At 35.6% G+C, this 22852-nt stretch overlaps 2 protein-coding genes across 2 annotated transcripts in view; one reads left to right on the top strand and one right to left on the bottom strand.

Annotated features, from left to right (window-relative positions):
• LOC127645654 (pituitary adenylate cyclase-activating polypeptide type I receptor-like) overlaps positions 1-5704 on the top strand; it is a 49540-nt gene extending 43836 nt beyond the window's left edge. Inside the window, exons 14-15 of the mRNA XM_052129330.1 lie at positions 867-908; positions 5501-5704. Of these exons, the coding sequence (XP_051985290.1) occupies positions 867-908; positions 5501-5704 (246 nt within the window). The remainder of the gene's footprint in view (positions 1-866; positions 909-5500) is intronic.
• Positions 5705-16274: 10570 nt separating this feature from the next.
• LOC127645655 (pituitary adenylate cyclase-activating polypeptide type I receptor-like) overlaps positions 16275-22852 on the bottom strand; it is a 31032-nt gene continuing 24454 nt past the window's right edge. The window contains exons 11-13 of the mRNA XM_052129331.1: positions 18480-18609; positions 18317-18358; positions 16275-17554 (exon numbers count right to left, since the gene is read on the bottom strand). Coding sequence (XP_051985291.1) covers positions 17399-17554; positions 18317-18358; positions 18480-18609 — 328 coding nt within the window. The 3' untranslated portion in view covers positions 16275-17398. The remainder of the gene's footprint in view (positions 17555-18316; positions 18359-18479; positions 18610-22852) is intronic.

Below are 22852 nucleotides of genomic sequence, written 5' to 3'. Positions count from 1 at the left end.
CAATAATGCTTGGGCAATGGGCACGGTACAAGACAACTGGGCCTAGTGTGAGTACGCCCTAGGTTTAGGGGTAGTGTGGAATATTTAAGGGATATTTAAACATATTTAAAGTAGTAAAAATGTGACTATGCAAATACATTTCTAAAATAAAGGATTCAGAAATATTTGTACGTTTCTAAAGCTGTAAATTCTTAAAACATTTTACATTTTATATGCTTTCTATTCATCGATATTATACATTTCAGCGTCTATCCAAACGTACAGAAATGTTCTTTTAAATGTTATGCACAAATGCAGTAGCTACGAAAAATATTGAGATCAGGCTGGTAATGCTACAGTTTGTTCTGTGGCTCAGGTGGTAGAGCAGGTTGGCCACTAATCACAGGGTTGGCGGGTCGATTCCCGGCCCACGTGACTCTATGTGCCGAAGTGTCCTTGGGCAAGATACTGAACCCCAAGTTGCTCCCAATGGCAGGCTAGCGCCTTGCATGGCAGCTCTGCTGTCATTGGTGTATGAATGGGTGAATGAGTCACCGTGTAAAGTGCTTTGAATACCGCTAATGTTAAAAAGGTGCTATTTAAGTGCAGACCATTTACCATATTCCTGTTTGCTATACACAATTCTGTATAAAACAAGAAGATGGCTATACTAGAATGTATTTTGCTGGTGTTCGATTATTAACGAAGATCATTTACGGTTTTACACTCCTGTCTTGAGAAGTCCATTTTTTCTGGGGGCTGTACATTAAATATAGTCTCTAATGAAATGTGAGATAAGATATGTTTAGTGTTATGTTGTTGTGGCCTTGATATTAATTTGATCACTGGCTGTGTACTAACCACATCTTCTCTTGAACTATCCACAGGGGTTTGTGGTGGCCGTCCTGTACTGCTTTCTGAACGGAGAGGTAAGAGCTTTAGTTTTGATATTCTGTGCAGATCAAATTCATTCACTGTTAATACTAATAGTAATCTCAAATTATATATATATATATTTTTTTACATAATCTTAAATTTGTACTATTCTTTCTAGTTTTAATTAAGTTGTCATTAATAAAACTAATGTAAGTGGTCCTAATTAAACAATACATTAAATGTCACAGTTTGGAATAACAACTGAGTGGAATACCCATAAACCCTTGCGCTTGAATAAATGATGTTTGCTTGGTCAAAACAAGGGAACTTCTGCGGTGAAATAATATTTTTTTATTTAAAAATGTATTTCGTTTTAATTCTTATGACTATTGTTGTTGTTTTGTTGTAGCTGGTTGATAATGAGATTTTGTGACGTCACCATGAGGGTGATTAATTTTGCCTCTGGTGAACTTGGAGCCATTCTTCTTTACTCAATTGTACTGTACAGAAGTGCAGATGTATGTGGACTAAGAAGTACTGAGTAGAGTCCAATATGGCATATGGCTAACCTTGAATCTAGTCATCATTTCTCTTATTTCATAGTGTTGAATCAATTTGTATTTATTATTAAATTGAAAGATTTCTGAAGTTTGGTTTGGTCTGAGGAAGCCCCGCCCATATGGAGGCCCAAACCTGCATAAATAATAAATAAATAAATGTAATAATAAAAAAAAACAAGTCTTGATAAAACAAATATAATTCATATTTAATTAAATTTATTCTTGAATTTATTATTGTATGACTTTATTCCTTTATTATTTAATATATATTTTTTTACTTTTAATTATGTGTTAATTTATTTTTTGATATTTATTTATTCCCACATATATTTATTTCCATATTTATATATTCCCATATATATTTATTTATTTATACATGTATTTATTTTTACTTTTCTGTGTGCAACATGTAAATGAGGGAGGCGGTCCTTGCGGAGCTCCAGTGCATCATTGGTTAAGCGCTCAATAGTACTTATCGGAAGCAGATGGACGTCCCACCTTAGCACCCTCTGACTCGCACAGATTTTGAATATGCAGAGAGTTTAACAATCCAGGATGTGCTTTAACATTCATACCGGCCTACAGCTCTCCTAAAACATCAATCAGCACCTCTACACTAAATGAAACATAGTTATTTGATGCGCGGTTATCGACTTCATTCGCATGTGGCACAACTCTCTAGATATATGTGAAGAGTCAGCTGTAGATTTTTTTAATTTTATTTTTTTTTAACTTATATATACATACATACATAAACGATCAGGGAAATGAAGCATGGTTGTATCTTTCACAATGAACAATCATAACAACAGAAAACAATATTATGGATTTGCAGACATCAAAATATGAAGTTATATACACTGGGGAAAAAAAGAAAAGAATAAGGTTAAATCATATCATTTATGAAACTTGCTCATTTTGTGGATTTGTTGAAGAAACAGTTCCCCATTTATTTTGTGATTTTATTATAACCAACTAAACTAAAGCTCTTATGTTTTTAGCCCCACAAATAGCTGCTATGACCTAATGTCACATCAAAACAAGTCCAGAGTAATCGAGCACACGCTTCAATCTACAATAAGCCAATGGTAAGCAGGACCCGCCCACATCATTATCATACAAGAGACAGAAATGAAAGAATAAATACAAAAATAAATTAATGTGGGAATATTTAAATATAGAAATAAATACATGTGGGAATAAATAAATATACAAATAAATGAATGCATAAATAAATAATTAAAAAAAAAAATGAAAGAATAAAAAAAGTTTTAAAGAATAAAAATAAAAAGAGAAAATAATAAATAAAGGAAAAATGTCATACAAAAATAAATTCAGGAATAACTTTTATTAAAAACTAATTATATTTGTTTTATCAAGACATTTATTCCTTTATTTATTTTCTTATTATTACATTTATTTATGTATTTATGTATTATTTTTGCATGTTTTGTCCTCCATACGCCCACAGTGCAATCTCACTGGTCCAAATTAAACATCACATACTGTATACTGTACAGTATATTGGTTGTGATTTTGTTAGTAGTGTCAGATTAGCTATTTTCAGTACAGTAGCTCTGTACCAGTGTTTCCGGCAGTGTGTGTACTGTGAAAAATACGCCCAAAACAACTTGTGTTTCTGCTGTGCTGCATTCACAGACTGCATTAACATAAAGCATGAAAGCTTGAAAGCTATTTTTGTTGTATAATTCACAAACAAATTGCTTTTTGTTTAACTAGTTCTTTTATCAAATCGCTCAACATGGTCGGCTTGCTCACTGCTCACATCTCACTATTATAGGTTTTAATCAGTCTGTCGGATGCTTCACTGAATGAACTCTGAATCACTTCATCAGTTACTGAATTATATTCTGACTCACTGAACAACAAGTCTTTAATTTCAGTCATGTCTGACTCAAAATAAAGAAAGAACTGTCTTGTGTTTTTAAAGGTTCATGAAACGCAAAGCAGTCATTGGTTACACTTGTTGTTCATATGACGTATATTTATAGATTCACATTTGCAATACATTTATAAATATAAAAAATAAATATTTTACTAACATTAAAATGTTACCAATAGACTGTATCATATAATTCAAACTTTTCTAAAAAGAAAATGTCATTAGTATTTATAATAATGATAGTTAGATACTGTATTTATATGGGTGGGTCACTGACAAAAGTGGTTGTCCAAGATACTAAAAAATTATAAATATATTAAAAATCTAATTTAAAACACATGTGTCAAGTTCATCCATGTTGGTTTCAGACATTTTTGAAAATCATTTAATAGGATTTTCTACAAAAATAAAAATAGAGAGATTTGATGACTTTAAAAAGTGGCATAACCATCAAGTAAAAGTCATTAAATGTTCTCCTTGCACTTTCAATGCATGTCAATGTATACTTAGATTTATTAAAATGTCGAAAACTGTGCAAAAATGGTATTTCATGGTTTAAAAAAAAATACAAATTTATATACTGTATGTGCCTTTTTATAGTAAATATCTTTATAATTAAAATATACAGTATTTAAGAATTTCACACACACAGTCGTAAGAGTTTAGATGGGTCTATTTTTGCTACCTGACAACATGATACCAACATGTTCGTGGAAATGTTTTTTAAAAATCAATAATATTTGTATTTAAAAATAATATTAATAACAAAAGATTTCTCTAAACTACTTCTACCAAAATTTTTGTTTTAATGAGACTTGTATTTATTTATTATACAGTATATTATTATTTGTATATAACATTTAATTCTATAATATTATGACTATATATATATATATATATATATATATATATATATATATATATATATATATATAGTATTTATTTTTAACAGTCACACACAAAACATCAAAATTACTTTGAATTCTGGAAGTAATTGAAAACATGTTAATAATAGTAGTGGTTTATTAAAGGTGTACTCAGTAACTTTTTGCTCATGTCATCTTGGACTTACAGTGACACCTAGTGGTGTGGATGCAGCATCATTCAAAATCAGTAGTTTTCAGTTACAGATACCATTGTAGAAATTCACTATTCACAGTCAGCCATGATTAATTTAATCAAACAGTTGCATGTCCAATAACAAGATGGGTGGCTGTGGCTCAGGTGGTAGAGCGGGTCGGCTGCCAATCACAGGGTTGGCGGGTTGATTCCCGGCCCACACGACTCCACATGCCGAAGTGTCCTTGGGCAAGACACTGAACCCCAAGTTGCTCCCAATGTCAGGCTAGCACCTTGTATGGCAGCTCTGAATGTGTGTGAATGGGTGATTGGGACACTGTGTAAAGCGCTTTGGTAACCTCTAAGGTTAAACCATTTACCATTTAAGATTAAGCGAGTAGTATTGAGCTGGCCATGTGATTCAAAAATGGCAGCCCCCATGAGGGTGCCCCTGCCTGTAGAATAAAACAGCTTTTAGAAGGTTACTAAAATGACTAGAGTCCTCATCATTTGAGAGGTCATGATTGTATACATATGTTTCAAAATTACAATTCATTTCTTTACGAGTAAAACTTTTTTAATGGGGGAAAAATTACTGAGTGCACCTTTAAAGTATTTTTTGCTTGACTTACATTTACATTTACATTTATGCATTTGGCAGACGCTTTTATCCAAAGCAAATTACAGAGCCCTTATTACAGGGACAATCCCCCCGGAGCAACCTGGAGTTAAGTGCCTTGCTCAAGGACACAATGGTGGTGGCTGTGGGACGTGAACCAGCGACCTTCTGATTACCAGATTACCAGTTATGTGCTTAGACCACCACACCACCACCACTCCAAGTGCATTTTTAATGTACTTTTAAAATAGTTTAAATTTCATGATGACATTGACATAATTGAAAGCTGACACTTTATCAAAAACAACAGAAAACAAATCAAGTTTTTGACCAAAATTCCCATTTTTCCATTTACTACACAAGCACTGGTATGCACAGAAAAAATAACTTGATGTTAGAAATGTGTTGCGTTGTGTCTGGGACTGGGGAGTGTGAACTGGGGGAAGAACGCACCTTTACAGCTGAGTACATAAAAAAATGACCTTTTCAAGTTTCTCCCTAAAGGTGCAGTCAGAGATAAAGAGGAAATGGAGGAGCTGGACGGTGAACAGGTACTTTGCTGTGGACCTGAAGCAGCAACGTCACCCTTCGCTAGCGAGCAGTGGGGTGAACGGGGGGACGCAGCTGTCCATCCTCAGCAAGAGCAGCTCGCAGATACGCATGTCCAGCCCGCTGGCCGAAACGGTCAACCTGAACCTGCCCACCTGAAAGCCTGATTGGCCAACTTCTCTGCCAGTCCGTCCCTAAAGCTCCACCCTTCAATTCACCTTCCTCACCTGCAGTAGAGCCAACCAATCACGTTTAACGACACAAATCATTTACGAGACCTCACAATAGTATTTAAAGAGCCATGTCATTTAAAATAGTTCGAAACGATTCATCCAGGGATTCATGTAGAGTGCCAAAACTATTGTGAGTTCATGCTAAGGAAAGATGAAATTCAGTATTTGAAAACTAGTAGGAATATACGCTTTTTGATCATAAAGTAACTTTATGAAGGCTTTCTGATTAATCTTTTGAAAAAACAACAAAAAGAATAATGTTCTTTCATCTCTTTTTTTAATAGAGATAATGATTATAATAATGCAGAAAAGTTTTTCACATCACATTATGAGCCATAGACAATGTGAACTTTTTGTGGTTAGAATGAAGTGATATGCCATTATAAACCAAGCCTAAACAATACAAGCCTAAACATTGTTCCCTTAAAACTATTTGTTTCTTTCAAACTGATAGCACATTGCTTTACTAGTTAAGAAACGTATTGAGTCGAGTCATAAGTGTAATGTTAAGGTATTAAAAGTATGTTCCGGGTTAAATACAAGGTAAACTCTATGTAAACTCAATCTACAGCATTTGTAGCATATTGTAGATTACCACAAAAATATTTTCAACTCGTCCCTCCTTTATTTAAAAATTGTGGTTACAGTGATGCACTTGCAATAGATGTGAATGGGCCAGTCCATAAACATGTTTCTAAAGTAGACATAAGATGGTAACATGAAACATAACTACTCGCTAAAATCACTGTTCTACGTGATTAAATCACTTATTGGGTTTACCGCCGTTGAGAACGATGTTGTAACATTTCATATAACATTTTTATAACTATTTTATCTCACTAAAATCACACACTAACACATATAATGTTTATATTCTTTACTTTGAACAGTGTGTATTTTAATGTTTATATATTGGCTTCGTTCATTTCCAATTCATTTCCAAGTGCTTTACTTTAACAACACTTTTTGCTTCTTATATATATATATATATATATATATATATATATATATATATATATATATATATATATATATATATATATACATACACGATGGACGAGTTCAAAAAAATGTTGTGATAATTTTTTAGGTAATCAGTATCATGCGATTGAGCTTAACTTTTATTGAACCTGGAAAATGTCTTTAAAATGTCAGACGGGTTATATGTCAGTGTTATGTCAATGAAAATTTAAAGCAAAATATAATAGTAATATAAAGTGCCAAAACATGGTTTTAAAATATACTTTCATCTGCAAGCTACTGTGTTTATTAAGCATACATTACAAAAAGAAAATGTACATATTTAGTGTAGCTCGTATAAATGCTGTGTGTTTCATTTAACGTTGTCAACAGAGAGATTGTAAAACATATTTTTTTACAATCAGCCGTAAGTACAGAGTATGTCAACAATATGAAAACTCATGAATGACTCATGAATTTAGACTATATATAAGTGTTATGATTTTAAATATGCCTATATATATATATATATATATATATATATATATATATATATATATATATATATATATAGGCATATTTAAAATTCCTATATATATATACATGTGTGTGTGTATATATATATATATATATATATATATATATATATTATTATTTATTTATTTTTTTATGAATTTTAGCTTTTTGTCCTTTAGAGGCCAGTGTAACGCGTTGTAACGATTTGAATTTTAACGAGTCAATATAAAGAAATCAAGAATTGACCCTTCACTAAGCTCATAGTAATAATAATAATTATTATTATTATTATTTTGACAAAATCCCGCTTAAAAGTACTCAAACACACAGTATTTACATAAGCTCTCATTGGAAAATAACAAACGCTTGTCAGAGTAATGGCGGCAGGGCAACCGTTGCTAAGACAGGATTGGTCAGAAGCGCTTTTAAGGCGGGGCTTAGAAAGGGTCAATAGTCAGTCTTGATGGTCCGTTAGCTGAAAATAACTAAAAAACGGTTTTATAAGGGATTTATTCTAAAGTGCCTGTTGGTCACAAAAAATAGCTTTGATGGATTCCAAACAAACAGTGCCATACAGTATTAATTTATTAATTATTAGTGATTCAGATGAACAAATGCAATATTTAAGGTAGCTTTTAATTCTGAGCTAACTATAAATGTTTGATTTATATAGCTTTGAGATACGCAAATAAATGCCATTATTATCAGGTGCATAACAAATACATTTTAGGGCTGACATGTTTAACTGTGACAGAAAGGAGAGTTTTGAGTGAAATGTTTAAGTTTAAGTTTATTAAAGGAATAGTTTGCCCCCAAAAAATGGAAATGATGTCATCATTTACTTACCCTCATGTTGTTCCAAACCCACACTGCTTTTGACCAGGGGCTGTCAAGCTCTAAAAAGCACCATCAAATAATAATTTGATGTTCCACAGATTGAAGGAAAATCCTCTAGTTTTGATACCTGCATGAGGGTGAGTAAATGGGGACAGAATTTTCATTTTTGTCTGAACATTATTATTAGGAGAGCTACAGTTAATCCCTAACCCTTTACACGTACAATCTGTGATGTCAATCTATTAATCCAACCAAATTTACTGCATCACCACCGACTGACAATCATGATTAGTTCTAACTTTTCTCAGTGCTGTCATATTTTGAGCCTGATCTCATGTAAAATTACATGACTTTTGACATTTTTTGCAAAATGATGTTATGTGGCTCCTTACACGTATCGCAGCAGTTCCGAAGTGAAATGTCCACTGGGTGGCGCTAATAGTGAGTTCCATTTTCTTCTTAACAGATAAGGTTCTTAAAGGTGCACTCAGTAATTTTTTTCCCCATTAAAATAAGTTTTACTCCTAAATAAATGAATTGTAATTTTGAAACGTATGTCTAAAGTCATGAGCACTCAAACAAGACGCTAGTAATATCAGTAACTCTATAAAAGCTGTTTTATTCTACATGGGGCAGGGGCGCCCTCATGGGGGCTGCCATTTTAGAATCTAGTCTTGTTATTGGACATTTTCACTATTGGATTAAATTAATCATGGCTGACTGTGAATAGTGAATTTCTACAATGTTATCTGTAACTGAAAACTATTGATTTTGAATCATGCTGCATCCACACCACTAGGTGTCACTGTAAGTCCAAGATTACATAAAAAAAGTTACTGAGTGCACTTTTTATGTTAATACTCTATCCAGTTTTAATTCAACAAAACCTCCCTATCCTAAACCTTAAACCTAACTGAGCAAATGTGAGATGAAAAAGGCAATTGCTAAATCAACCATGGTATTTTATGTTGTTTCTATGACAATTTTGGTCAACCCGGTCCTTTGCATCACAAGTGCAACTGTCCATCAGTTGAGCTACTGCACAATTTGATCATGCTCAAACAAGCTTATAAATGTTGTTGGTTATTTAATGCAAATGTTAAAATTAGGGCTGTCATTCGATACAAATTTTTAATCAAATTAATTACATGGTGTCCCGATTAATCGCTGAGAAATCCCCTCATATAACAATAATTCAATATATAATGATGAAATAATTGTACATAGTTATCTTTAAATATTTAAAAAATATATATATATATATATATTTATTATGATGGCTTGTATTTATTATGAAGGACCCGTAGATGTACACCTGTGTCAGACATGCTTGTGTAGCGTTTCATATGCGCTGCGTCATAAACATAACATTTTTAGGTCACTGTGTCAAGTTAAATATAGTTTAATGCTTTAGTTCGAATTTGCGCTCCATCAAGTGTTTTGAACGCAAGAACGTAACGCATGTTAGTGCTATGCTGTCTGCTGAAAGGTTGTTTTCTTCACTGTATAAACTGTGCGTTACCACACAGCTGAATTTCTCTTACTGCCCTCTGTAGTAAACAGGTGGTACTACAAGCTTGTATTTCTCAGGAATCTTCCTTATTACAGTCCGGGGGCATTGCGATTAATTGCGTAATTTTTTTTTAACACGTTATTTTTTTAATAAAATTAATCACACTGGATTAACGCATTAAATCATCAACCCTAGATAAAATACATCGCCTTACAAGTAAAGGCTGACCAACGGTTGATTTTGCCAAAACCGATAACTGAGGTGGTAGAAAAGGCAGATATTAACCGATTAATCAGCCGATAGTTTTTCAAATTGATTTACAGAATTTATAGAGACTTATAAGTCTTTTCCTTACTATGACGAGTATTATGACATTGAGACTACAAGAGTCCAAAATTAATTAAATACCAGCAGTTTATTGTGCAACCAAAATATAATAACCAGAAAAATTAAGATTTGGTGCATAACGCGGGACTTTTAACTTTAAAACAGCCTGGAATACACGTACTTATTTTGAAATGACGAAGACTTGGCTCAGTTATAGTCCTCTATGTTTAAGTATTTTCCAAATTAAGCTTTTTGTAGCCTACATTCACTATATTAAAACTATTGGCATCGATTTTTGCAGATAACTGATCATTCCAAAAAGCAACTATCGGCACCGGTTAATCGGTAAAACCGATATATCGGTCTACATCTACTTACAAGTCACAAGTAATGCCCTCTTTTAAAAGTGTTTTGATGTCATAGGGGTGAAAGGTAAGTGTTTATGAATTGATAATCTTCCGTTTTACTTGTGATTTGTGTGAAAGTGAAAAAGTAATTGTTGATATAGCACATCTAGAGTTTATTTCAGCAGGAAACAGGCGCAGTACGTACAATGAGCCACGTAAAAATCATTTTGCAAAAATGTAGGTGCAGTAAGATGTTTCTCTGTTACCGGGTTGCATATTTTACTTGTTTTATCATGAGAACAATGTGCATCAATGTACAAAGTGAACTTTTGTCGCAACGGTCTCTGCAAAAGTTGTTGTTTACCTCCAGTAATGTAATATTACTTGGCGTGAATTTCTAGAGTGTAATGATGTGCCAGCATTCTCTCTTTACATCAGCTGCACTTTCAGTTAATATGACGTCCCGAACCTTGTGGTTAAACTTTAGCAGTTGTCATTCTTTGAATATGAAGTTGCCAATTTTTAAATGCAATATGTATATGCTTTTGTTGCTGGTCGTTGTAGTCAGTATATCATACGGAGGCAGAGTTCAGATGGTTATTAACATGTAAAAGTGATGGTCCTGTAAACTGCAAAGATAACTATTTTTTTGAAAAATCTTTTACGTAATAAATATGTGAATTTTTATGATCTTAAAGATGTAATGTGTGAATTCTGTGGTACTACTAGCAGCACCAAACAGAATTGTATTTCAATCTAGACTCAAACATCATTGTGTTGGTTGGATAAACCGGTAGCCCCGCCCCAAACTCACGTGATTGGTCAACTCAGTCTGGCTGCAAATCCTTTTGGTGATGCTAGTGGTGCAGATTTTTTTCTTTATATATATATATACACACACACTACTGTTCAAAACTTTTGAAACACAAAATATGAAACTTTTGAAATGTTTCTATTGATCTTAAAAATCTTTTGATCTGAAGGCATATGCTTAAATGTTTGAAGTTAGTTTTGAAGACCAAAAATATAATTGTGCCACCATGCTAATTTATTTCATTATAAAACAAAAATTTTATTTAAAAAAAAACGTTTTTGAAATTGATGAAAAATTCAGGTTAAAAAATTATAATGGTGTATATAATAGAGTAAATGTTTCAAAACTTTTGACCAGTAGTATATATAAGTACATATAGGGGTGTAGATTGCATTGTAGATTGGGATTTTAATTATGAGAATTTTAACATTAATAAAATGAGAAAGTCTCTCTCTCTCTCTGTATATATATATATATTTAAGCAATATCACATGAGCAAGAGTGCGATATGGCCCTATAACAGCACTGCTGTGATTTGGCTGCAGGCCGAGTGCCATAGTTAATCACAGCAGTGCTGATGTAGGGCCATATAGCATGATTGCAAGTGTGATATTGCTTATATACAACAGTTCAATGAACAAGTAAATTTAAAAAAATTAGGAAAAACTGAATACAGTCATAAAAAACACATTTGTGCGTGGAACTACTTTCTTACACGACAGATGCCGTTGCTGGTTCAAAACAAATGATGCGTCCAAGCCTCCGTTTGTAATGAAAAAATGTCACTTCAGAAATAGTATCACGGCTTGTGCTGTTTCGAACAAGTTAGAGAGAGAGAGACGGAGCGTGTGCGAACACCTGTTGCCACTCCCAAGCAGAGATGCTGTCAGATTTCTCGGTGGAAAAATAGCATCCAAGCGGGGATATTCCTCTCTATTACACAGTAGCCAATGCGCAAGAGTCAATCCCTATTAAAACCACAATGTCCTCCGCCTTTTTAAACAGCACCCATTGTGTAATTAATCAGCTGTGATGAGCCATAATGCTGAAGTTGTTTGTTTAAAGCCGTTTCCTATTTCCTAGCTTTATTAGTGTAGTAGTAATACAAGCGATTATGAAGAGCTGTTTTATGTAAACACTGGCTGATGCGGATTCAATTCACGTCACATAACTGGCTCATATTACACATAAAATTATCTTTATCACCACCTGCTGGCTAGCATATGTAATGTAAAAACATATGCACTGCTCTTACACTTTAGTTTAAGAATGGTACGAACACAAGCGGAGTGATACACACATAGTGTGTATCACCCGGAGTGTCGGAGTGCTGATGGTGTCAGACCATCAGTGCTCATGGAATGTCTCTTGTCCAATCAGATTCGAGGACCGGAACTATTGTGTGTGTGTATATATATATATATATATATATATATATATATATATATATATATATATATATATATATATATATATATACATTTTTTTTTACTTTCATTTTATTATTGTTATAATTATCATAATTATTATTTCAGTCAAGCTGTAAATATTAATAATCTGGAACAAGCTCTCAGTGATCGTGAACTTGAAACAGTGAGAACAGACAAATGTTTCTTGGATCATGTGACCATACAGACTTAGAGCTAAATATGTGTTTGGATTTTGTAACAAAAGAGCCATTTTCACCCCGTGGCTCTTTCTAGATATTTGTGCATGAAAAAAAAAAGATAATAAGACAATTTTTTGCTGCCTTCTGTGTTCTCAACACCAGCTGTCATTCTGAGTTTGAGCGCTCAGAAGGTAAATGTCTCAAAGCTGTTACATACATGCTGTGGAAATGTGCTTGTAATACATCTGCCTTTGTTTTTATTTGATTGTACATTTGAGATGGATAAAGCTGCAGGCCGATCTCAGAAAGGTGCGGGAGCTCCAAACAGACAGCGAGCCCCTTAACCTAACCCTTTTCCTAACATAAGCGTGTGTGGAAGTGTCGCCTCCTTTCAGGTCCAGCCCCTTTCTGAGGCCCATATATTGAGTTACTCCACCCTCTTTTGGAGATTCCTCCCCCATTTGGAGATCTCTGGGCTGCAGCTGGTCCGTCTTGGGTAAATTTGATTACTGTTGAGAGGGAAGAGAACTGTCAATTTGAAAGCCTTTTAAATCTCTGTTGTGTTTTGGTCTGAAATGTTTCATTGTGTTCTTGAGATCTGGTCATATTGTGGACTAACTCATTTAAACCTGAATGTAACACAACTGTATTGTACATTGAGTTCTGCTGCTCTGTAAAAGCTGCCTGCTTTGATGTATAGATGATGTCTTTGTTCGACCTGTGAAATTTTTTGTACATGTTTGAATTTCATTCTTGACAAACAACTCTTGAATTTCTGGAATTTGTGCAGATTTTTTATGTATGTGTGTTTTGTGAGCATGTGTCCTGTATGGTATTCGTACGGGAAGAGAGCCCATGTGGGAGGCAGAGACAGAGAGAGACACTGTATCAAGTTTGAAAAAAAAAAGAAGCTGAATTTAAAGGGATTGTTAAAGGTATAGTTCATATACAAATTTAAATTCTCTCATGATTTACCTACCCTCCGGGCATCCCAGAGGAGATGTGGAGAGTTTTAGAAGAAAATTTCAGCTCTGTAGGTCCTCACAATTCGAGTGATTGGGTGCCAGACTTTTGAAGCACCAAAATCCACATAAAGTGAGCATAAAAGTAATCTATATGACTCCAGTGGTTAAATCCATGTATTCAGACACAAAATCATAGGTGTGGGTGAGAAATAGATACATTTTTAAGTGATTTTTGTTCGTTAATTCTCCTCCATGCCCAGTAGGGGGCGATATGCAGGAAGGACAAAGGACTTAAATGTTGATCTGTTTCTCACCCACACTTGTCATATTAATTCAGAAGACATGGATTTAACCACCAGAGTCATCTGGAGTGCTTTTATGTTGCCTATAAGTGGATTTTGGAGCTTCAAAATCTGGCACCCATTCACTTGCATTGTATGGAACTACAGAGCTGAGATATTCTTCTAAAACTCTTAATTTGTGTTCAGCAGACGAAATTAATTCCTACATATTTGGGATGGCATGAGGGTGAGTAAATGATGTTATGTTTTATTTTTGAGTGAACTATCCCTATTCTGTCGTCATTTATTCTCAATCGTGTTGACACAGGCACAGTCACCATTTACTTTCATTGCATATTTGTCCATTCAATAAAAGTGAATGGTGACTAAGAAAAACATTCTGCTTAACATCTCGCTTTTGTGAACCATAGAATAAAAAGTCATGTTTGCAACAACATGAAGATGAGTGAGTGATGACAGAATTTTAAGTTCTATCGGGAAGACACGCAGGCTTGAGTGAAGTTTGAGATGCCATTTATTTGATAGATGTAAAACGGGAGGTAATGTCTCTCTCTTTGGCGTAGGCCCCGTCCGGCAGTCCGAGGGAGTTGTACCCGGAACCTTCATGTCCTGCCGGAGATAGGAGGCAGGGGCGAGGAGCCTACCCCCCTGTGGGACAGGGCTCAACTGGTGGTGGTGGGGAGGTGGAGGTTGCAGTGTTAGCACACCGAAACAGCAATGTGATAGATTGTGAGCGGACTTGTAAAGCAATGGCTTACGTGCGATTGGCTAGGAGTTACCCAGCTAATGATGTGATGATGTACACCTGCTGGTCTTCCCACTAGAACTACGCTCCACTTCCATTTCTGGGAACTAACATTTTAATTGCACAACTTAAACACATTCCCATTCCCAAACGCATTCCCATTCCATCGTGTATACATACAGAAGAGACGCAGCTTTGTGCACTGATCATTTATCATGATTCAATATGATGTAGCACAGAACATAAACGGAAAAGAAACATATGGAAAAGACTTCAGCAAGACATTATTTTGCAGGTGTACTGTTAAGCTTACAAAGACTGTTATACGTACAGCAGCCATCTGCTTTAATGCATTTCATTCCATATGTTTTGCAGATAACTTCTTCGACTAAAGTATTGGAAATGTCTGCTGTGACATACTCTTTAAAAGGAATAGTTCAACCAAAAATGAAAATTCTCTCATCATTTACTCACCCTCATGCTATCCCAGATGTGTTTAACTTTCTTTCTTCTGCTGAACGCAAACGTAGATGCTTAGAAGAATATCTCAGCTCTGTAAGTCCATACAATGCAAGTGAATGGTGACCACATTTCTGAAGCTCTAAAAGCACTTAAAGGCAGCATTAAAAGTCATCTATAAGACTCCAGTGGTTTAATTCGTCTTCTGAAGCGATCCAATCGGTTTTGGTGAGAACAGGCCAAAACACAACTCCTATTTCACTTTGAATAGAGGTCTCCTTGGAGATCATTATTCAAAGCTAGATTACACTTTGACTTCATAGCGCCATCTATTGGCCAGTGAATGCGTCAAGCACTAGGATGTGTAATTGAGCTTGAAATCATGATCTGCAATGACATGATGTACAGTGAAAAAGGAGTTATATTTTAGCCTGTTCTCATCCAAAATCGAATGGATCCCTTCAGAAAACTTGGATTAAACCACTGGAGTTGTATGGATAATGTTTATGCTGCCATTTTATGCTTTCTGGAGCTCCAAAGTCTGTGGTCTGCAGTAGAAAGTCATACACATCTGGGATGGCCTGAGTGAGTATATGATAGAATTAACATTTTTGGGTGAACTGTCCCTTTAACTGAAGAACATTGCCCACGGTACACATCTAAGTTCCATTCCTGATTTATCTTTATGGAAACACAAGGGAATGACACATTTTAAATATGATTCAGTTAGTGTAAATAAATATTTTGATAAACCTAAACAATAAGGTTGTATTCGTTAACATTAGCTGATTATATAAGTTAACACAAACTAACAATGAACAATAGTTTCACATCATTTATTAAACTTATTCTTCATTTCAACATTTACTTAAACATTTTTTAACTAAACGTTGTATAATTTTAACATTAGTAAATGCGTTATGAACTAACTTGAGCTAAAAATAAACAATTTTGTTTTTATCAATTAACCTTAACATAGGTTAATAAATGCTGTTAAAAATATTGTTTGTTGTAACGTTCAAGATACATAATGTTTCAATATCTTTTATAAATTACACAAGTTTTTATGCAAAATGTTTAGAGTTTAAGTACTCAAGTAGAACATATTTTAAGTTACATGCCGTGATACATGTGCTGTAGATATACATACATGTCCCTTTAAAATATAACTGATAAACTATCTTGTCTCATACAGTAAAAATGAAATATACTGTATGGATACTTGTATGGATGTCAGTGATCATACTTTAAAATGCAGAAAGGGCTTATGTTAAAATTCCAAATTCACACAGAGCATTCAATGCCAAATATTGGCATATAACAGGGCTTTTTCTGTGCATATGGGGGCAGATCATTACATTCTCCCTTCCCACTCAGGCCACAAGGGGTCCCCCTATACCAATCTAATTGAGCTATAACAGATGCCTGAGTCTTCCTCACAGCTGTTAGTACATTTAAAAAAAGGCCTTGTTTTGCCCTGGTGGCTCGGGGGCCCTAAGTGCCTGCTTATACCGCTTACAGCTAGAAATGGCCCTGGCATGTAAGAAAACTAAATTACTGAAACACAAATGTCCTTGGTGTCAGCTTTCCAACAAGCTATTGCTGAGAATTAAGGAAACGCATGTTCCTCTTGTCAATGTCCAGTCTTAAACCTTTTGCCCCTCTGGGAGTCAGATGCATCAAATACATCCAGCGAGTTTTGAGTTATAATATGATGCATATAACAGACAGCTCAATCTGGATTGTGGCATGTAGCAGGAAGAAGTAACGTTTAAACATCTTTCCTTTGCAGAAAACAATCACATATTACTCCGTGAGACATTTTATTCAATCTCAGTGCACAAAATGCTTAACTTAAACTCCCATAAGCTACTGAACAAAGATGAAAAAGCCAAAAAGGACTGACTGTCAAGTTCTCTCAGCCAAACAGGATGTGTATGTAGATCAAGCGCTAATTTACTGGCCCTCTACAGTCACAATCACAATCATGAATATTGCAATGGCTGACTGCAGTTTTACCGCCAGCAAATCTGTTTTAAAACAATGCACACAGCGTCAACATTGTGATAAATGCTTCGAGATCCAAAACTGGGAGATATTCTTAGCACATACTGTACTTCGGGATAAGTGCTGATTGGTGACCTATTTCCTCTCCAGAGCTGAACATGAAGCGCTTGGAGTCTTTTGGGCGCAGCATGATGTTCCACCAACATCATACAGGTGTGTTCACACAGATGTGATGTTTCCGTTGCAGATGGCAGTCTGTGGGTCACCGACCTTGTGCATCGTGATCTGAGTAACAGTGACCTGGCGCTTTTTACTGGGAATCAGGTGAGTCAGCGTCTGCCATTTCCATAATCTTCGCTTCAACTCTGCCTGTACCTGAAGAGAGAGATATCACAGTTCTAAATGAATCTGCATACCTATAAATGATTTTCTTAATTAGTGTTGTTTGCTAAGGCAAACGCCACTATTACTTTTGCTCATTGTTTATAAAACCAACCGAACTCAATCATGTTACTATTCCAACGTTTTTACGAAATCAATTTTTCATGGCTTTATTCCCTTTCAAACAAATCACAAGTTAAACATGAGTTCATAAACACTTACTTTTTGCCCTGTTCCTCACAATGATCTCGTGTGATATCTAACCACTTTTACTATAGTGCATGACTTGCAAGGTGATACATTATGACATCATCCAATCACTGTCAGCCATGTTAAAATAAAATCTGAATCTATGTACTGATAACCATTGTCCCATGTCACACATTTACATTTACTTACAGTGAACTTATTACAGGGACAATCCCCCCGCAGCAACCTGGAGTTAAGTGCCTTGCTTAAGGACACAATGGTGGTGGCTGTGGGGATCAAACCAGCAACCTTCTGCTTACCAGCTCAGTGCTTTAGCCCACTACGCCACCACCACTCCACATGACAGTGTCCCATGTGGCACATAGGTGGAACTCATTCACCACTTATCTTCCTGGCCTCTGTCCGCCCAGACACTGCTCGGCAGTGCTAAAAAAAAACATGAGAACACCTTAGCAACCGCATGGGCCCTAGCAACCTCCCACAACAACCTTGTATAATTGTGGCGAGTTTTGCATGGGCAAGTACCACTCTGCGTAAATTACTTACCTCTCCATTCAGGAAGCAGTAAAGAAGGGCCACCACAAAACCCTGAAAAAACAGGAATTACAGGAACAATATCAGACACTTTCATAAACATATACAGTATGAAACAACAAGATCAGATATTGAATAGTTAAGTTCTCTTTGTAAAAAATGCATTCATCTGTACCTGGAAAGAGCCCAGACCGAGTTCAATGTAGAATCGGATTATTTCTCCAGTGTTCTCAGGCAGAAAAGCAAACACGGTGTAGTGCATCCCAAACAGAGGAATAAGAAACAAGGTGGATTTGGCGAGCCTCCTGCACAATAAAATAGCGCATTTTTTTCATTAATTGATACTTTTTTTTTAACATAAAGAACTGGCATTATTATGTTTTATATAGTTTTAATATATTTAAAATTAAGTACACTCACATGAGATGGAAACTCTAGTCACAGCAGTCTTGGAGAAAAAGATGCTTTATTCTGCATATAGTGCTGGGTGCACATTCATAAGTGCCGCCATGTTGAGATCACATGACCAGGCGTTTATTACTTGCTTTATCTCGATTATCTCTTGTATTTGGATAATTTCACTCATGGAATAAATGTATCATGGCTAACTGTAATGGCACATTTTTGCAGTAGCTAGGATTGCCAACTTTCTCCAAGCTAAATACGGGACATTCCAGCTCTTAATACAGGTCATTATTTATTTTCAGTGGGGCTACATTGCGAGACACTGCCCAACGGTTGAAGAGGTCAACCTAGAACTTGTTTGCATATAACAATCCCATATAGTTCCCATAATTATGCTTAACGGGATAGTTCACCCAAAAATAAAAAAGAATTAGGCTATATTGACAAATTCTTGTGCAGGATGGGAACTAGCTCTTCTTTCGCTTATCTTAAAATGCACGCTGAAAGACACAAGCAGGCAAGCACTAACCCGTCACAACTAGTGTCGTTCACACAAGAGGGAGCAGTGCCCTGCTGAGGTAATGAGAGAAAAACTGGAGTAAATTCACAATACAGTAAATTCTGTCATTGTTGTTAATAAATAACAATAAAAAACTAAAATGAACCACGATTTCTCTTAAGTAATATTGTAGTAACCATGACTGTAATAACCATGGCTGTAGTAACCATGGATACTTTTGTGGTAACTATGGTTTAACTAAATACCATGGTTGAAGTAGTAAAACCATAGTTAATATTTTTAAGGGTAAACAAAGCAGAAGTCTAATAATAATTTGTTTAGGCTCCAAAAAAAAATTAAGTCTTGATTAATAATAATATTTTAAATGACCCATTTTATCCCAAAAAATCGCTAAATTTCATAGATGTATTGTTATTGGTACAGACGATACTGGACTTGATATTATTGGTATTGGATCGAAAAGAATATAATTGGTATCGCCCATCCCTAATCTCAATGCAAAGTTGTTGTTTTTTGCTTTGCTTCACTTTATACTGCCACCTAGTGGAGTGGATGTGGCATAATGTACAATAGCACAAGCTATTGATAGTTTTTTACAATGCCATTGTAGAAAAACCGTATTCACAGTCATACTTGTCACCTGTTATTTATTTATTCTGCAACAGAAAGTGTGTGATTGGGAGGTTACTAAGATAAAGTGAGTAGTTTTCGGCTGGTCATGTGATTTCAAGATTGCAGCCACCATGAGGGAATATGTAGAATAAACATGTACATATGTAGAATAAAGGAGCTTACTGTAGACCACTGTTTCCCAACCAAAATGGAAAATGATCAGATTCCAGAAAATAAATCAGTGCTCCAGACTGCGACCATTTTTCCTAACAGTGCGATTAAACTTTGCAAGACGTCGCACTGGTGCGACTACAAAGTTGGCCAACTCTGACTGTAGTTTTTTGTTGCGTATGAGAACTATAAAATGGCAAACGTTCCAAAGCGAAAGGAAACAGCTCAACGAAGAGATGTGTATTTACACGTGGACCGGTCTTGAGCGCTCAGCTGCGCAGATCATCATAAACAGTGCTGTGAGAAGTGTGGGCTAGGTCGCTGATTCGGCATTGATTATTTGTTTAAAACCTCTATGAAGACCCATAATGTGTCAATGATTAAACCAGTTTAAAATCGTGTTAAACATTTACATTTATGCATTTGGCAGATGCTTTTATCCAAAGCAACTTACAGTGCACTTATTACAGGGACAATCCCCCAGAGCAACCTGGAGTTAAGTGCCTTGCTCAAGGACCCAACAGTGGCATCTTGGTGGTACTGGGGCTTGAACCCCTGACCTTCTGGTCAGTAACCCTGAGCCTCAACCACTGAGCCACCACTGCCCATACATAAACAGCCCCAACATTCGATATCAATATATCGGGTTTATATCCAATATAGTGTTTTTCTTATGAAAAATGCCATAATTAGTTTTATGGTTACTGCTAATCATGGCTTTACTTTTACCTTTGGTTACTATGATCTTATTGCAAATACCACAATTAAAACTACTGATACAATGGAACTTTCTTTCTGTGTAAAATCTTTGCTGATACCCTCTGTTTGTAGAAATAGGCTTTGTTTGTCTTCAGATGACCAGTGATCAGATAAGATCCTGATCCTTATCCTGAAAAGAACTCTTGGTGCGACCAACTCAGGTGTTGGTGCGACCATCGATAGAATTTGGTAGCACCAGTTCTACCGCTCTTAATTGTTAGTCAGTGTCACTGTGAGGTAAACCAGCACAAAAGCAGATTTTGCAAGGCAGATCTGAAGGTCTTCTTTTGCCTGATCTGCACTTTCAGAAATGAACGAGCATCTGGATAATGGACTAAATGTGATTTCTCTATGTCTTTGGATATATATAGAATTTTAAGGAAGTAAAGACAATGTGGACCTAAAATAGGAACACACCCTCTGCGTGAACTGTCAGGTTAGTCAATGGGTGGGCTTATTATAATATTATTCATGCATCACACATGAACCCGGCAGCTGGAACATTAGCCGTTTACAGCCGTGTTCTGACTGAACAGAGAACCGGAGATTTAAGCTTCTTCATATCTCTCTCTCACGCTATCACACACCATCTGTCTGCATGACCTCTACAGTAATCTAGTTTCATCTGGAATACACAGTCTATTGGACTGTAAATGGACAGCTATTAGAGCATGTTGTACATTTGTAAAATTATGTTGTGTTGCATACCGGGTTCTAAATTAAAACTTGTCGAGTACCAAATGCAAGTTTATTCTTATTCTTATTATTTAATTTTATTGTGAGCAATTCAAATCAAAGATATACAAACAGCCTACTTTTGCTCTTTTGTATCTTCTTTTAATTTGACTTTCAATAGTTTAGCTAGAAAGCCAAACATTTTGTGATGACATTCATGGAGTTAAAGGGGACCTATTATGCAAAAATCACTTTTACATGGTGTTTGTGCATAAATGTGAGTCTGCAGTGTGTGTACACAACCACCCTACAATGTTAAAAGTGCACTCACTCCTCTTTCTTATATTTCTATAAATCAAAAACAGTGTGTCAAAATTAACGGTTTTCATTTCTGCTCTAACGTGATGTCACGTTAGAGCAGGCCACGCCCACGACTGGTGACGGACTCCACCCTATTATCATAGATCCTCCCCTGAGTGAACTACACACAGCTCTCTGTCTCAGCTTCGTAAGCATCATAAGTGTTTTGTTGTTGGCTGTAAAAGTGAACATAAGAGTCTTCATGTACTCCCGGCATCAGAGCACTGAAAATGCAGTGGACAAGTTTTGTTTTTGAAGGAAATGTGCCCCAAAACCTACAAAAATGTGTGTTTGTGCAAATAATTTTACACCGGACTGCTCTGTGAATGAGTGTCAATATAAAGCAGGATTTTAAATTGTTTTTATTCTCAAGCATGGATCAGTACCAACTGTTCATGTTCCAGCTTCATATCCTGAAGGTGTATGTATCGCACTTTATATTTTGTGAATGTTTCCAAATCGCCTTTCCGAATGTGCTTGTTAGCTGATTCCACGGCTAATGCAGCTAAAGTTACCATTGTCTCTGATTGTATTCACAGAGGCCAGAGCTATGTCAGGGGCGGGGAGCAGCAGCTCATTTGCATTTAAAGAGACACACACGAAAACAGCGTGTTTATGATTCCACCCAAAAAGAGGCATTTATAACATGTTATAATAAATGATCCATGGGGTATTTTGAGCTGAAACTTCAAACACATTCTGGGGACACCTACGACTTCTTTTACATCTTGTAAAAAGGGGCATAATAGGTTTTCTTTAAAGTCAACAGGAAATCAGATTTGGCGCCATTTACTTTCTTAATGCACGTTCCAGGTCATATTGTGCATGATTCATCAGTGCACAGTATTACAAAGAAAAAATGTTGCCTGACCTCATGAAAATGGCTTGACTGTGGTGGATTTTTTGGCTAAATGATGTCACGTGGTTCCTTACATGTATCGGGGCAGTTCTGAGGTGAAATGTCCACTGAGAGGCGCTAAAAGCGAGGTAAATGTTCTCCAAAGGAGTGAAGCGGAAAGAGCGAAATAAGTGTTTTTACGAACTGA

Source organism: Xyrauchen texanus, chromosome 6 (genome assembly GCF_025860055.1).
Source record: "Xyrauchen texanus isolate HMW12.3.18 chromosome 6, RBS_HiC_50CHRs, whole genome shotgun sequence".
In the NCBI taxonomy this organism is placed as follows: Eukaryota; Metazoa; Chordata; class Actinopteri; order Cypriniformes; family Catostomidae; genus Xyrauchen; species Xyrauchen texanus.
This window is presented reverse-complemented; position numbering and strand designations above follow the sequence as displayed.